Source organism: Prionailurus bengalensis, chromosome C1, assembly GCF_016509475.1.
Source record: "Prionailurus bengalensis isolate Pbe53 chromosome C1, Fcat_Pben_1.1_paternal_pri, whole genome shotgun sequence".
Classification (NCBI taxonomy): domain Eukaryota; kingdom Metazoa; phylum Chordata; class Mammalia; order Carnivora; family Felidae; genus Prionailurus; species Prionailurus bengalensis.
The window spans coordinates 201,651,245-201,667,012 of NC_057345.1; the positions used below are offsets into that span (position 1 = coordinate 201,651,245).

The 15,768-nt window shown below is 40.9% G+C and overlaps 1 protein-coding gene across 2 annotated transcripts in view; it reads left to right on the plus strand.

Annotated features, from left to right (window-relative positions):
* Positions 1-209: 209 nt before the first annotated feature.
* Positions 210-15,768, plus strand: part of XRCC5 (X-ray repair cross complementing 5) — a 93,127-nt gene continuing 77,568 nt past the window's right edge. For both annotated transcript variants that reach the window (XM_043577756.1, XM_043577757.1), the window contains exons 1-6: positions 210-305; positions 4,140-4,253; positions 7,918-8,101; positions 9,015-9,063; positions 10,336-10,458; positions 13,443-13,634. In XM_043577756.1, coding sequence (XP_043433691.1) covers positions 285-305; positions 4,140-4,253; positions 7,918-8,101; positions 9,015-9,063; positions 10,336-10,458; positions 13,443-13,634 — 683 coding nt within the window. In that variant the 5' untranslated portion in view covers positions 210-284. The remainder of the gene's footprint in view (positions 306-4,139; positions 4,254-7,917; positions 8,102-9,014; positions 9,064-10,335; positions 10,459-13,442; positions 13,635-15,768) is intronic.

Consider the following 15,768-nt stretch of genomic DNA (forward strand, 5'->3'; position numbering starts at 1 on the left):
CTCTCAATAACGGCAAAGGGAAGCGAATCTTTGAGAGCAGCGATTCATCTCTACCTAATTCTAAAGACCTGAGCAGCTCCAGGTCTCCAAGCGCCTCACCAAGGCAGGACGCAAAGTATCTGCGCATGCTCTGAGCGTCAGCGCACAGTTTCCCCGCCTCTTCCAGGCTCCTTGAGTTGCGGCCCTTTTTTACGACGCCCTGCCTCCGACTCCGCCGGACCTTTGCAGCCGTGCGCGAGGTTCCTGCCCGGAAGAGGCGGCTACGGCACCCGCGCGCGGACAACATGGCGCGGTCCAGGAGTAAGGTAGACAGAGCGTGGCCTTGGGTTTTCCTGGTGCAGGGCATCCGGAGAGGGTGGTTCGGAAGCAGGAATCATGGGATCACCGCGGTGCCAAGGATGGGGGAAAGAAGAGGTGATCGCGGCGGCCCGTGGCCGGATCCCGAGGGCCGGCCCGAAGGCTGCGCTGAGAAAAACTGGGGATTTGGAGTCAGAAGACCTGAATTTGAGCCTCGTCTACTCCCCCCTCACTCCGCCACCTCGGCCCTCCCATCCTCTGACTTCCTCCTCATCACCTCCTCGTCCCACCTCTTCCCCACCCTCTTTCTTTCTTAGTCCAACCTCTTCTCCTCCATCACTTCTTCCAACTCCTCCATTTCTGAGCCTTAGTTTTTATAAAATCTATACGAGAATGAAAGGTTTGATAAGCACCTACCCACAGACTTGGAGAAGTTCAGAGAGGGTCTGAGTAAAATACGTAACTTAAAACGTAAAGCGCCATGTTATTACCTCTGTAACAATCTTTCACATTTATCGAAAATTTACCCTGTAAGGCACTGATGTAAATGCTTTATTCTTATCCCATGTAATCTCCACAACAAACCCATGAGGTGAGAACTGTTATTCCCAGTTTACAGTTGAGAAAACTGGGGCATAGAGAAAGTGAAATGATTAGCCCAAGGTTATCCAGTCCGTAAGAGGTGGAATTCATACGTGACCCCAGGCTGTCAGGTTTCAGAGCCCTATCTGTGTTGCTAGGAGCCTGTGACCCTCATTGTCCCACATTAATAATAGACATTATGATGGAATTTTTAAATGACTTTTTTCAATATAGGCAGAGAGTGGTGGTTGTCTCTGAATGATCACTAGAGGGAGATGTGTTCCAGGGAATTGTTTGTTCATCCATCCAACCATCCAAAGGCCAGGCCCTTTACTAGGCATCCCGTATACAGATAAACAAGATAGGAATTTCAACAACGATCCCTAGTCCCCTCAAGTCCCCATTGGGAAATGTGGATTAAAGCGATTATGAGCATTCGATGCCACTTACCTTTCTGTCCTCCCTTTCAGTTGCTTAAAATACTGCAGCTCTAGTGCAGCAACTGTTTATGGCAGGTGGACTTGCAGCAAAATTCTCACAGTCTGTATTGTTTCCGTGTGTTAATGAAGAGTTACTATGTTGCTCAGTTTCCCTTCCCTGGTTTTCTTATTCCTTGCCAGAAAGGAAGTTGGAAGTGTTACACAGACCATTCTTTTGGTTCCGGAAAGAAGTTGCATATTTTGAAGCCCCTTGATGCCATTTTTTGGATACTTGATTCCTACTAAAAGATTTTTAGTCCTTTAACTTAGAGTTTTCTGGTTTAAAAATAGCTTTTATGAATGTGTATTAGATAAATGCAGCAACATATTTTGGGACTCTTAAATTTTTTAAAGAGTCTTATAATCAGGGCATTGAAACTATGGAGTGTAAATTTTGTTGTTCTCAAGGGAAGTTTGTAGTTTATTACCAACCTTTCTTCAAACGTACTGTCTTTACTCTAGAAATCTCTTCATATTAGTGCATTTATGTTCAGTGCTTTTTAAACTAGGGAAAAACTTAAGTTTCCACGTGTTGCCTGAGATATAACCAAACTTAGAAATCATCTGTAACTTCTCTGATAGGAACTCATCTAGATTTTTCTGACACTCCTAGGATCAGGAGATCACTGCTTCAGAAAACAGTGGTTCTTTTATTGATCACTTCTTAATGTTATTTTTCCTCTTTTCATAGAGTCAAACCAGTCTTCCTGTAACTTCCATATGTTGATCCTATTCTTGCTCATTCTCTCTGGCCAATTCTTTTATAACACAGGTGCCAAATATTTGGGCGGAACTGTCATGTTCTCCTAAATCTTCTCATCTGGCTCAGATATCTAGTTTTTTCAAACTGTTCCTCACATCACATTTTCTCTAGATCCTTCTCTAATCTGCTTATTTCATGTTCTGTTGTAATTAGTATTTCTCCTAAGATAGGGTGCTCAGGACAGCTCACAGTTTGTCAGATGTGGTCTGATCAGTACAAAGCACAGGTGAGGCTGTCATTGCCAAAGATTGTTAACTCTGGAAAAGGCCTTGGATCTCATCTAGTTCAACAACTGCTTCCTGCCTCTGAATTAACAGTGAGGTTTTATGTGACATTCCCAAGGACTCAGAGCTAATTTGTAATGAAGGTGGGACCTGATGGTCTCCGGTTTGCTAATCTAGTCTTTTTTCACCAGAAGAACTTTGTTTTCCTTCTTTGAATTCAGTACACTGTTGATACAACCTAAAATATTTTGGAGGATGGGATGAGATAGGTGTGGGAGATGTAGTGCTGTAGCCATGTCATATTGGTGACTCATTTGTATAATCCACACTGAAATTGTGAGTTGCTATTTGTTCAGATCTCTTTCAGCTCATATTCAGTTGAATTCTGGATGTCAGACATAGAACTTTACATGTAACCATTTTATTTTAGTTTATTTCCCCTATTTCCTTAGTCCTTTATGTATGTGATTGCTATCTAATGACTAGGTGTCTTTATTTATGTGGTTCCTCTACCTGTAACTCTCCTTATTCACATGATTAACTAACTCCTAAACATTCTTTAAGACTCACCCAAAAACCACATCCAGAAGCCTCTTCTGCCTCCTTATTCCTCCTCTATCCCTTCTACCAGTCTTGGATAGATGATCCTCCTGTGTATTCTTTTAGTGCCCACTGCCCACATCTGTCATGGAATATTGTGCTGGTATTATTTGTTGATGTGTCTATGTCCCCTGCCAGAATAGATTTGGTGTCTTAGTCTTCATTCTAGATCCCCAGTTCCCAAACTGATTTAAATTGCTGGGGTGTATCATTTTAGTACATAAAGATTGTAGCAGTCTCCTGTTGCCACAAAAATGCTTCATAACAAGCTATCCCCAAATCAGTAACTTACAGAATAAGCATCTGTTCTCTGTTCTCATGCTTGTGGTTCTACAAATCAGCTGCAGTATGTCTGATGTATTTTGGGCTCAGATGGGCTGGATTTAGCTCTGGCCTATGGGTTTTCAGATTTGCTTCCCATGAGTTTATTCTTGGGCTCAGACCAAAGGAGCAGCAGCTTCCTGGAGCATGCTCCTATCCTGGCTTTCTATCTTTTTTTTTTTTTTTTTTTTTTAAGTAGGCTCCATACCCAGTGTGGAGCCCAATATGGGGCTTGAACTCACAACCCTGAGGTCAAGACTTGAGCTGAGATGAAAAGTTGGACGTTTAACCAACTGAACCAGCCATGTGCTCCCTGGCTTTCTAAATATGATCCATGCCCAATGTGGGGCTTGAACTCATGACCCCTAGATTAGAAGTCGTGTGATCTACTGACTGAACTAGCCAGGTGCCCCACTTGCTTTCTATCTTTTAGAAAATACTAGGGCAATTTTAAAGTTTCTCTGTAGTGGGGAGCCTGGGTAGCTCATCAGTTGAGCATCTTGATTTCAGCTCAGGTCATGATCTCATGGTCTGTGAGTTCAAGCCTTGCTCTGTGCTAATAGCTCAGAGCCTGGATCCTACTTCAGATTCTGTATCTCCATCTCTCTCTCTCCCCCTCTTCTGCTCATGCTCTGTCTCTCTCTCTCAAAAATAGACATTAAAAAAAAACAAAAGTAAAGTTTCTCTGTAGTAAACATTTACATGTCTTACATACACTAGGCCGAACACCCCCCCCCCGCCCCCCCCGCTTTGCCATGCGTCCCCTGAGTTCCCTAAAGTACAGGTTCTGTGGGTGAAATAAGAAAAGGACATATCTGTTTTCTTTTTTTATGACCATTAACATTTTCTCACTCTTTGGAACTTTGTTTATAGGCAGCTATTGTGCTCTGTATGGATGTGGGGTCTGCCATGAGTAACTCCCTTCCTGGTGAAGAATCTCCATTTGAACTAGCAAAGAAGTTGATGACCGTGTTTGTGCAGCGACAGGTAAGTTTCAGCCTGGCCTTGAGCTCGTAACTCATGTTTTAACTGGTTGTTGTCTCCACTTAGTAACACAAGATACCAGCCTGCTTATGATGTCTGGCCCCAGTGTTTGTGGGAATCTGAGGAGGTTTTTTACATATACTTACGTGTAAGTCCAACTACCACTAGAGCCTGACAATTTTTTCTTCCTTTCTTCTGGCCTCTACAGTAGAAATTACAGTTTTCATGAGAAACAAGACAATGTAATAATCTCTGGAGCCAGGTGGCCTGGGTTTGAATCTTTGCTCTGCCGTGTCATTTACTAACCTGGTAATCTTGAACAAATCCTGTTCCAGTTACCTTTTGCTGGTAACATACTATCCCAAAACTTCATGTCTTAAATTATTATTATTATTTTTTTTTAAATCAGTTCTCATGGTTTGGGGATGACTGGGTGGCTCAGCTGGGCCTCTGTGGCCTCTTGTGTAGGTCCACTCAGATGGTGGCTGGGCTGAATCATTTGAGGGCTAAACTGAGCCAGACGTCTCACATGGCTCACTCCCATGGCTAGTAGTTATGTCTTCTGATGGTTTTGAACTCAGCTGGGGCTGTCCATCAGAACTCTTACATGTGGTTGTTCCATGGAGCTTGGGATTCTCACAGTGTGGCAGCTGGGCCTAAGAGGGAAAGTCCGAAGAAGGAAAAATTTTTTTTCTTCAATTTAAATTTTAATTAACATACAGTGCAATATTAGTCACAGGAATAGACTTCAGTGATTCATCACTTCCATACAACACCCAGTGCTCATCCCCAGTGTAGCCCATCCCCCATCTATCAATATCAGCCCTCAGTTTGTTTTCTGTCGTTGACAGTCTCTTGTGATGTGTTTTTCCTCCTCATTTTTTCCCCTTCCTGTATGTTCATCTGTTTTGTTTCTTAAATTCCACGTTTGAGTGAAATGATGTGGTATTTGTCTGTGTCTGATTGACTTATTTCCCTTAGTATAATACATTCTGGCTCTATCCATGTCATTGCAAATGGCAAGGTTTGTTTCTTTTTGATGGCTGAGTAAATATTTCATTGTAGATATATATCATATCTTCTTTATCCACTCATCAGTCAATAGACATTTGGGCTCTCTTCGTAGTTTGGCTGTTGTTGATAATGCTGCTATAAATGTTGGGGTGCATGTACCCTTTCAAATCTGTATTTTTGTATCCTTTGGGTAAAGACCTTATAGTACAATTGCTGGATCATAGGGTAGTTCAGTTTTTAGTTTTTTGAGAAACTCTGTACAGCTCTCCAGTGTGGCCGCACCAGTTTTCATTCCCACCAACATTGCAAGAGGGCCCTAAGAGTGACCTGTCTATGTGGCTTTTTATGACCTATCTTTAGAAATCCCAGAAAGTCATTTCTGCTGTTGTTAGTCTAGCAAGTCACTAAGACCCACTCACATTCAGCGGGGCGGGGATGGGAGGTGGGTGGTAAATGACATTCCTCTCTTGATTTCTGTCCCTTCTACCTGGTACGAGTGCTACTTTTGCTAAGTCCACGAAATTCTTCATTCACTGGCAACTGCTATTCCTCCTGGACACCTGTTTGCTCTGGGTGTTGCCCTTTTCACTGTGACACTGACACCCTACCTGTCATCCTAGATTTTAACAAATTCTGATGACCTGGATTCCTTAATGTGTCAAGAAGAGAATGTTCTAACTCCATTCCTGGTTATAGTAATTTGTATTAGTTGTATTTCAGTAATGCTGCCATGTACCCCAGTGCATAGATTTTTTTTTTTTTTTTAAAGAAACTGTGCTTTCAGTTTTTATTTTTGGCTCTGCCTATTCCGTGGCAGTGTGGATCTGGAAGGCTAGGAGACGATACCTGATGCCAGTCTCATGCTGCACTCAGAATTGCCTTCCCTCTCCTGGCTGAAGTTTTGTTTTTGAGCAGGATTACCTGGCTTTAATATGAATCCTTGCCCAGGATGCAAATAGAGTTCTAGCTGGCCTGCCCCATGGTGTGCTGGACATGTTTGAAGCCCAGCAGCTGGAATTTTTTTCTCCAGGTACAACAGGGGATGTATTTGCAATTCTTAACACACTGGGGAACTTAACAGACCAAACCAGAATGAGGAAAGACACAATTCCATCCTCTGTCTACACAGCACTCTTCCCACTGGTGGAGAAGGCTGCGGTTAAGTAGGTGGGAACAAGACTGTGTTTTTGTTAGATCCTGTTTTTTGTTTTTGCATTTTATTATGAAATGTTTCAGGAAGGAGGCAAATACAGAGAATACTGTGATGCAAACCTATTTTCCCATTGTCTAGCACTATACAGTACTCAAGTTTTACCATATTTGATTTCTTTTTCTTCTTTTAAATGTTTATTTTGAGAGAGAGAGCGAGCGCACATGCAGGGGAGGGGCAGAGGGAGAGGGAGAGAATCTCAACCATGCTCAGCACAAAGCCCAAGTGGAGTTCAATCCCACAACCATGAGATAATGACCAGAGCTGAAACCAAGAGTCAGATGCTCATCCAACTGAACCACCCAGATGCCCGTCTTTTTCTTTTTTGCTTAAAAAATAATAATAATAATAATTACTGATAAACTTGCGAGTCCCTGTGTATCCCTTCCCGATCCTCTTTTTTCCTTTTTCTTTCTCTCTTTACTTCAGGATTTTCATAGTCCTTACCATGTATGTTTAATACTTTAGGACATAAGTATATTCATAAATATTTACTATTGTATGAAGCTTTCAAAACATGTAATGTTATAATATGGTACGTATAATTCTGCAACTTATTTTTTCTCAACCATAATTATAAGATTTATTCATACTGAAAAACATGCACAAATTATTCATTTTTTTTTTACTGGGGTATAATATTATATAAATATTCTGCAATGTGTTTTTGCATCCTGTGGATGGATGGTCAGTTTCTACTTTTTCTCTGTTATAAACAGTGCTGAAGTGAACTCTCTTGTCCTTGTCTTCTTGAGTACATGAGCAAGAATTTCTCTATGGTATATATACCTATGAATGAAATTGCTGGGTTAGAGGATATGAACCAGTAATTTTTTTTTTAGTCCTCTGGAAAATACTTTCAAAAAGAGTAAAAGCTTTTCAAATTATCCATAATTAGTTTTCTTTTTTTTTTTAATTTTTTTTTTTGCAACGTTTATTTTTGGGACAGAGAGAGACAGAGCATGAACGGGGGCGGGGCAGAGAGAGAGGGAGACACAGAATCGGAAACAGGCTCCAGGCTCCGAGCCATCAGCCCAGAGCCCGACGCGGGGCTCGAACTCCCGGACCGCGAGATCGTGACCTGGCTGAAGTCGGACGCTCAACCGACTGCGCCACCCAGGCGCCCCAATCCATAATTAGTTTTCATTGAGAATTAGAGTCTGATTGGGCTGGAAGTTATCAAGAGTAGTTAACCACTCTCCCATTCTCCCACCTGTAATTCTGTTGAAATGAGAGATGGGACCTATAGTCAACGGAAAAGTCTTCTTAGAACCTGTGAATTGTCATTGTCCCATGGGCCATCTAGCCCAGTATTCTGTTGTTGACAGTGGACCCAGGAACATGCCATAGGGAGGTATGGTTGTATTGCTCCTTGAAGGTTAGGTATCTACTGCCTTTTAGGTGGTAGTTTATGATTCTTAACCTTTGAACATTCTTCTCTAGGTGTTTGCTGAGAGCAAGGATGAAATTGCAGTAGTCCTTTTTGGTACAGATGGTACTGAGAATGCCCTTGCTGGTAAGGATCAGTATCAGAACATCACAGTCCACAGACACCTGATGCTACCAGATTTTGACCTGCTGGAGGACATCGAAAGCAAAATCCAACCAGGTTCTCAACAAGCTGACTGTATCCTTTTTCAGCCAGAGAAGACTCTTCAGAAATTTCCTTTAATCTGAGGAATCATAATCCAGTTTGGTGAGGCTCACTAGAAGCCCACCTCTGAGTATATGGGCATTTTTTGACTCTGAAGACATGGAGATGATGGTGTGTGTTGGGATTTATTCAGGTTGGGTTGGGTATCTGCACTCCTGAGCCTCTAGCCACTTGCCCCTTCTCTGCACTAGTGATACTGAGTGGTTCGGAGGCACCATAAGGGAAAGATACCAGTGGGTATATTTCTGTATTGTTATGTGCAGAAAGTTTAGTGGTGGTGATGGCTGGAAATGTTTGCATGTAAAGAACATATTTGTAGAAGAATGTAGCATTAACATTCCCTATGCTTTCCTGGATGGAGGGTATTTTTGTGTCCAAAATCAGACCGATATCTAAACTGAGATTTCCAATTTCTTCCACGTGTACTATGATTTTAAGTGGTTACTCTTACTTTTCTAAACCGTAATGTTCTCCCTGATCACTGGGAGGTGCTGCTGTGCTAAGAGTGACTTACAAATGCCACATTATGGCTCAGGTCATATTTAAGAGTGGACTCTAATCACGAAAAATGGATTCTAGATATTGTAAAATGACATCATAATTTTTGTTTCAATGCATGGGAATGTGTTAGATTACCTTGGGCTTATTTTATTTTTCCTGATTATATGTTTCAGGATATATACTGTGAATGTGATTACAGCATATGTGATTATATGTTAGTGAAATAAATGTTGGAAAAAGCACTCTCTGGCAAGTGCTTTTAAATCCTCACAGAGTCAGCCCAGAGTTCACGGTTTCAAGCACTGTGGACTTCACTGGAAAAAAGTTGCATGATCTTGGGATAAAGGGACTGTTTAGTGATATTTTCTGCCCTTAACTAGCTGAGTCCTGGATGCACTCATTGTGTGCATGGATGTGATTCAACAAGAAACTGTGTAAGTGTCTTCAATTGAAGAGAGGTGGAAATGAGTCATTCTGCAGAAATTGTATGTGTTGCTGTATTCTGTACATGTGTGATTCATTGCTAATCAAGCAGCATGTTTGTGTGGCTAAAGAACCATTTGATAGAATTCAATGGTTCAGTTCAGCCTCTCTTTTTTAAGTTTAAAAAGAGCAAGGGCTATAGTTTGTGGGAATTTCTCTGGGAGAAATACATGTTTGGCTTACTTCAACTTCCTTCCTATTTGACTTAATTACCAGGAACTTTAAAAACTTCTATATGGTATTGTTCATAATCTGACTGAAATTAAATGTATGAAACTAATATAGCACCATATGTTAACTAACTGGAATTAAAATAACTAAAAAAAATAAAATTAAAAAAAATAAAATTGTAGTATTAAAAAAAAGAAAAAGAAAATGCCTAGCTCTGACCAGCCACCTGATTCATTATTTAATTATTTTGCCTTTAAAATATGGGTCTTTGAATCTATTTACACCCACCCATTCCTTGACTGTTAGGAAAAACATTAGTACTAAAATCTCAGGCCTCAATTTGTATTTTCATTTCTCAATCTCTGTACATTTTGTGTAAAATCCTGCCAGTAGCCCTGTGAGTGGAACTGGGCCAGCATGTTTGGAAAGTGAACCCTCAGGAGACCGAAGTTGTAGTTACTGGGAGAGTTCCTTGTTTTTACTCTGCCTAAGTGGAGGCTGGAAAGGGATCCTTTTCTTTTAAAAAAAAAAAAAAAAATTTTTTTTAACATTTATTTATTTTTGAGAGACAGACACAGAGCACAAGCAGGGGAGGAGCAGAGAGAGAGGGAGACAAAGAATCCAAAGCAGGCTCCAGGCTCTGAGCTCTCAGCACAGGGCCCAATGCGGGGCTCGAACCCATAAACTGCAAGATCATGACCTGAGCTGAAGTCAGCTGTCCAACAAACTGTGCCACGCAGGCACCCAAGGGATCCTTTCTAATCCCAGTGACCATATATTTAAAGTTGGGAGATCAGGGATTTAATATCCACAATGCTCAAAAATTTTTCCCAAGATGCTAAAAAATATGAATTATAACCAGGCTGACTATATGTTTAGTAGAACTTAACTGAGCATCAGTGATATGTGGGGTTCTAGAATGTAATCACATTTCTTAACTGTATTGAGATTCATTTCTTAGCCTGTCTCTAAGTCCAGTGACCAAGTGCATTTGAGTTTGTAAGCGATAATTCAGGAGAATGATTTCTTATTGTGATAACTTTCTCTTTTAGAGGAAAGAAGTTTGGAAAGAGGCATATTGAAGTGTTCACTGACCTCAGCAGCCCATTCAGCCAAGATCAGCTGGATATTATAATCCATAACTTGGAGAAATCTGGCATCTCCCTGCAGTTCTTGTAAGATCATGAGAATAACGTCTGAAGACCAATCCTGTCCTCTCATAACGCAGGGAGTAGGGCCCCTTTCTAAAGCTCTTGGTTCCCGCGAGTCTTCTGTTTGCGCTCACAGTTGAAATATGTTAGATGACTGACCTCAGCAAACATTCACTGAGTACCCTTAATTCCAGGAACTCTGAGTTTTAATGGTAAGGGGATGAAAGTCACAGTGACACAGAATTTAGCTCAGTAGTAGATGGTTTGTTCATGTTTCTTGGACTCAAAGAATTCAGGAATCGTTGGAGGATATTCAGTTTATTTCTTGCTTACATAGAAGACTTTATCCAAACAATTACCAGATTGATGGTTTCTTTTCTTCAGCAGTTCCAGAGTACTGTTTTGCGAGCATTAGATGTTTTTAAGGTAGAGAGGAATGTCAACCTGAGAATTATTTTAAACCGGTAGAATGCTTATTTTTTAACTTTTAAATCTAAAGGATACACACACGTACATAAGATGTAATTTGCTTGTGTGTATTTAGGCATGGGGTATGCAGATTCTGAGCAAAAATGTTCACAAAATATCTCATAATTTGTTGCAAGGCAGAGCCCCTCCTTCCCCAGGCATTTACTTTCTTTATCTTCAATCCCTAACAAGAAAGTTCTTTTTCACCACACTAATCCTTCCTGTTGCATTTGAAACCTGTTTTTCTTGTTTTATTTTTGGTGAAAGCAGAGTGATAATATAGGATGTTGACTTACCAGTCTTCTGAGTACACTCATTTTTCAGACTGAGAGCTATACCAGGAAGCCTTCAGCTCAGAATGGTAAGCCTTCGGCTTCTTTGAAATGCCTGCCGTTGGAAATTAAGAACCTCTCTTGCATGTATGTACCTCTTAAGACTGCTGAGGGGCAGCTCCTTTCTGTAGAACTGTAGAGAAATAGTTCAGAATAACCCATCAGACTGATACTTGTTAAGATAGTACTTCGGAGAAATTAAGGGCTTTTTGAGTGACACTTTTCGTCTTATTGAATTGAGGCTTTCTAAGTACTTCAAAAGCTCTGCCTGGCTTCTGTTCCCTGTTCATAATTTCAGGATGCCTTTACAGGGTTGAAGCATCCTGCACTTCTGTCAATGTCATTGGAAAAGGCTACTTTTTTGTCTGAGTAATACTGCAAAGCGTGTTGAAGAGGGAATGTAGCCTTACCACTACCTGCTTATTTGGCTGTTTTTTTCTTGTATTTGTGCTTGTGGCTACAGATCTCTGGCATACAAAGTAGAGTTTCTGGTTTTATTGTTTGGTGTATCCCATGGATGATTGTTGTAATTGGAGTAAACAGAATACCAGCAGGTCTAAGAACCACCGTGTTCTGAGTAGGCTCATTCCTTGGACCTCATTTTTAGTTTGTTCTGTTGGCTACTGAGAAAGTTTATATCTGGTCGAAAGCAGGGTAGAAAGAACTGTTACTGTAACTTCTTTTTCCAGGATAACTTCCTGACTCTTCATGTTCATGTCACTTTTCCCATCTTCCAGGTCTGTTTTTTTGTTTTGTTTTTTTGGTGCAAAAGGGTGTTTTTATTATAGCAACAGGACAGGACCTGTGGGCAGAAAGAGCTGCATCTCTCTTCTAGGTTGTTAATGGAAACAGCCACAGCCTGATGTGAACCCTGTGTCCCATGCCCTGCTCTGTAGAAGCTCTTTATCTGATAGGTCATGCAGGATGTGCCTATCTGTCATGCTGGGTATACGTCGACAAAATTAAACAGGAAGCTTTATTTTAGTTATAGCAGATAAAATGGTAAAGAAATCACCTTAAAATAACCAGCCACACAGAGTTGACCAGTAGGTGATGTTGAGGGAACTGAAAAGGTTGCTCTTTGGGTTTCTGGGGGCAGTGCTGTGACACACTGCGAGTGCAGGAGCCTTGCCCTCTCAGGTGACCAAGTCCTCGCTGCACATCGCTCACTGGCTGTGGCTTGGCCGGATTTTGCCATGCAGCTTTGGCTTCTTTTTAGGAAATGGAGGTAGAAATTTTTATCCACCTAATGTGTAGGATTAAATGAGGTTGTTTACATGAAAACATTTATGAAGTACCATGTAGAGAATTATCATAAAATGCGCTTGGTTGGTTGATTTTTCAATTTGTATATTGATTATTGAATATCTCCATGACTGGTAGCCCCATCTAGTAGTTTTAGTCTCATTTCAAACAGAATGAAACATGGGAAAGAATTGGTTTTACCTATTTCCAGCAATTCACTGATGTCTGTCTGGGAATTCTAAATGTACAGTAATAAAGATAACATTAAGTATATTATACGCATTCTGCCATTTAATCCTTAAAATAACATTGAGGGATTATTAAAGGTGTTTATTTTATTTTATTTTTTATTCTTCTTCTTTTTTGGCTGCCTAGAATATCACCTGCCTTTTTCTAGGAAGCAGTCCTTCCTGCACTTTAACCTCCTGGCTCGAATGAGAGCGAGCATCTTCTAGATCTGGTCCCTAGGTTATCACTGATCCCTGGCTTTTTTGAATTGAGAGTTGAGCATTAAACACGTAGTCCATTCCTCTTTGGTAGCAGAACCAGCAGTGTGTGCTTGAAAGAGCTCATGGGTGACGCGGAGGGAGCCAGTGAGAGAGTGGAGCCAGCACAGGGGCACATGGAGATGAAATGGACAGTGAGAGGGTTGGGGTGGTCCTTGAGGCATGTGAGACTGCGTCCAGTCATCCGAAGGTCACGTGCCACCCTGCACTTTGAATTATTTGGCTATGTAAACCAAGAAATTCCACTCTTTTAACCAAACCAAAAAGGCTTCGGTCACTCGAAACTGATAGGATAAGGGTGATAAGTGCCATTTGAGAGAGGAGGGATTGAAAGCTCAGGTGAGTGGCATGCCCATTTTCTCATAAGCCAGCGAGTGACAGTCACAGGAAGGGAACCCAGTTTATTATTTGGCTTCAGAGCTTATCTTATGAACAACTGCCGATCTTTTCCTGATAGTTTGCCATTCCCTGTTGGCAAGGAGGATGGAACCGGGGACAGAGGAGATGGTAACTCCTGCTTGGACCAGCATGGACCCTCCTTTCCTCTAAAAGGAATTACTGAGCAGCAGAAAGAAGGTATTCGGATGGTGAAAAAGGTGATGATGTCTTTAGAAGGTGAAGATGGGCTGGATGAAATTTATTCCTTCAGGTAAGAAGTGAAAACATTGATTCTAACTTTCAGTCATAGCCATATAAATTTCTCTTTTGGTCAGAGGGCTCCCTAATTAGCCACTCTTGAATTAGCAGTTACTCTGTAAGAAATATTCTGATTTTTATGGACGAAATGGTGTACCAATCCCTGATCCCCTTTAAGTTTTTTGAGTAGTTAAGGGTATATATGCTCTAATTTGTTTTCCTCAATCACAATTTTAAAATATTTCTTGTGAAATATAATTGACAAACAGTACGTATTGATTTTCTAAATATAGACACCCTTGAAATATTGTAGGTAATAGAATTTTAGAAATTGAATGATAGTTTCCCAAGGGGTTGGCAAAGGAATCAGTGAGGAATCTTGTAAAGTGACGTTTCCTGTCATAACGTGTGTTCTTTTTTTTTTTTTTTTAATTTTTTTAACGTTTATTTATTTTTGAGACAGAGAGAGACAGAGCATGAATGGGGGAGGGTCAGAGAGAGGGAGACACAGAATCTGAAACAGGCTCCAGGATCTGAGCTGTCAGCACAGAGCCCGATGCGCGGCTCGAACTCACGGACCGCGAGATCATGACCTGAGCCGAAGTCGGCTGCCCAACCGACTGAGCCACCCAGGCGCCCCCATAACGTGTGTTCTTACTGTAGCATGTGCAAATATATATTCCTAAGTTGTTTATTTCAAATTTGGACATGGCTTGCTCTAATGCGAGAATATGTCTTAAGTTAACATATTCACCATGGTATCATAAATAAAAATTGTAAGCCAATACAAATTAATGTTAAAAAAGTTTATTTTCCTGTATCATGGCAGGGAGGGAAATTACTGTCTGTGTATGTGATGACACTCACAGTTTGAAGCTACTTTGGTGTTGGCTCTTCTGTGAAGATGTGGACCAGAACTTTGCCGTGTGATACAGTAGCCGTTATCCACATGTGGCTATTTAAATTTAAATTCATTAAAATTAAATAAAATTAAAAATTCAGTCAGTCACACTAGCCACCTTCCAAGAGCTTGCTTAATAGCCTATTGGATTGGCATGGTTAGAAATAGAACATTTCTATCATTGCAGAAAGTTGTACGGGAGAGCACTGGGCTAGACTTGTTCTTATCTAGACTTCTACTTGGGGAGATTTAAATCTACTGCAAAAATGTTCCATTTGTTCTCAGATGTTATGTATTAGATGCTAGTCTTTAGAACTTGCCCTGGGACAGAATTCAGACCTCATGGTGATTTTAATGTCACTCAAACTAGTGAGGTCCTATGGACAGGTTAGACCTGGTTCAGACCCATTCATCCCCCAACAAATCCAAAGCCAAGGAGTATCATAAACTTTGCAAACAGGGCAGCAAGTAGAATATCTACTGTTCATTATAGACTATTTCTGAAAGTTGGAGCCTCTTGAAACCTTTTTGTCCATAACTCTGAATGATGTCAGATAATTCTCTTTACCTTTTTGTAGATCTGTTTTTCATCTGTACTAGGAGGATTGATCATAGTCTGTATTATGTGCTTTGAGTGTTTGGTCATTGATTCCTTTCTCAGTGAATACTACAAATTCCACTTATCTCCTCTAATCTTCTCTGCTGTGTTTGATTAGGGACCAGATAAAAATAGAATTGATCTTGACTTCTGTTCAAATGAAGTAGCACTCTACGTTGTGTTGGTACTTCCCAATTCTCCATCCCCATCTATAAAAAGCCTAGAGTTATCCGCTTTACCTTAAGACTAAATATGGACTAAATTCCTTTATCCCCTGGAGAATATTTAATACTCTCTACTATGTGCATATATATCTGCTTTTTATTTAAGGGTGATTGGAATTAACTAATAAATTATAGAGTTATGAACAGTGATGTTAAAGGATGGTACCTACCCTTTGATATTCTGGAGCAGGGGTTCTTTTTTTTTTTTTTTTTTTAATTTTTTTTTTCAACGTTTATTTATTTTTGGGACAGAGAGAGACAGAGCATGAACGGGGGAGGGGCAGAGAGAGAGGGAGACACAGAATCGGAAACAGGCTCCAGGCTCTGAGCCATCAGCCCAGAGCCTGACGCGGGGCTCAAACTCACGGACCGCGAGATCGTGACCTGGCTGAAGTCGGACGCTTAACCGACTGCGCCACCCAGG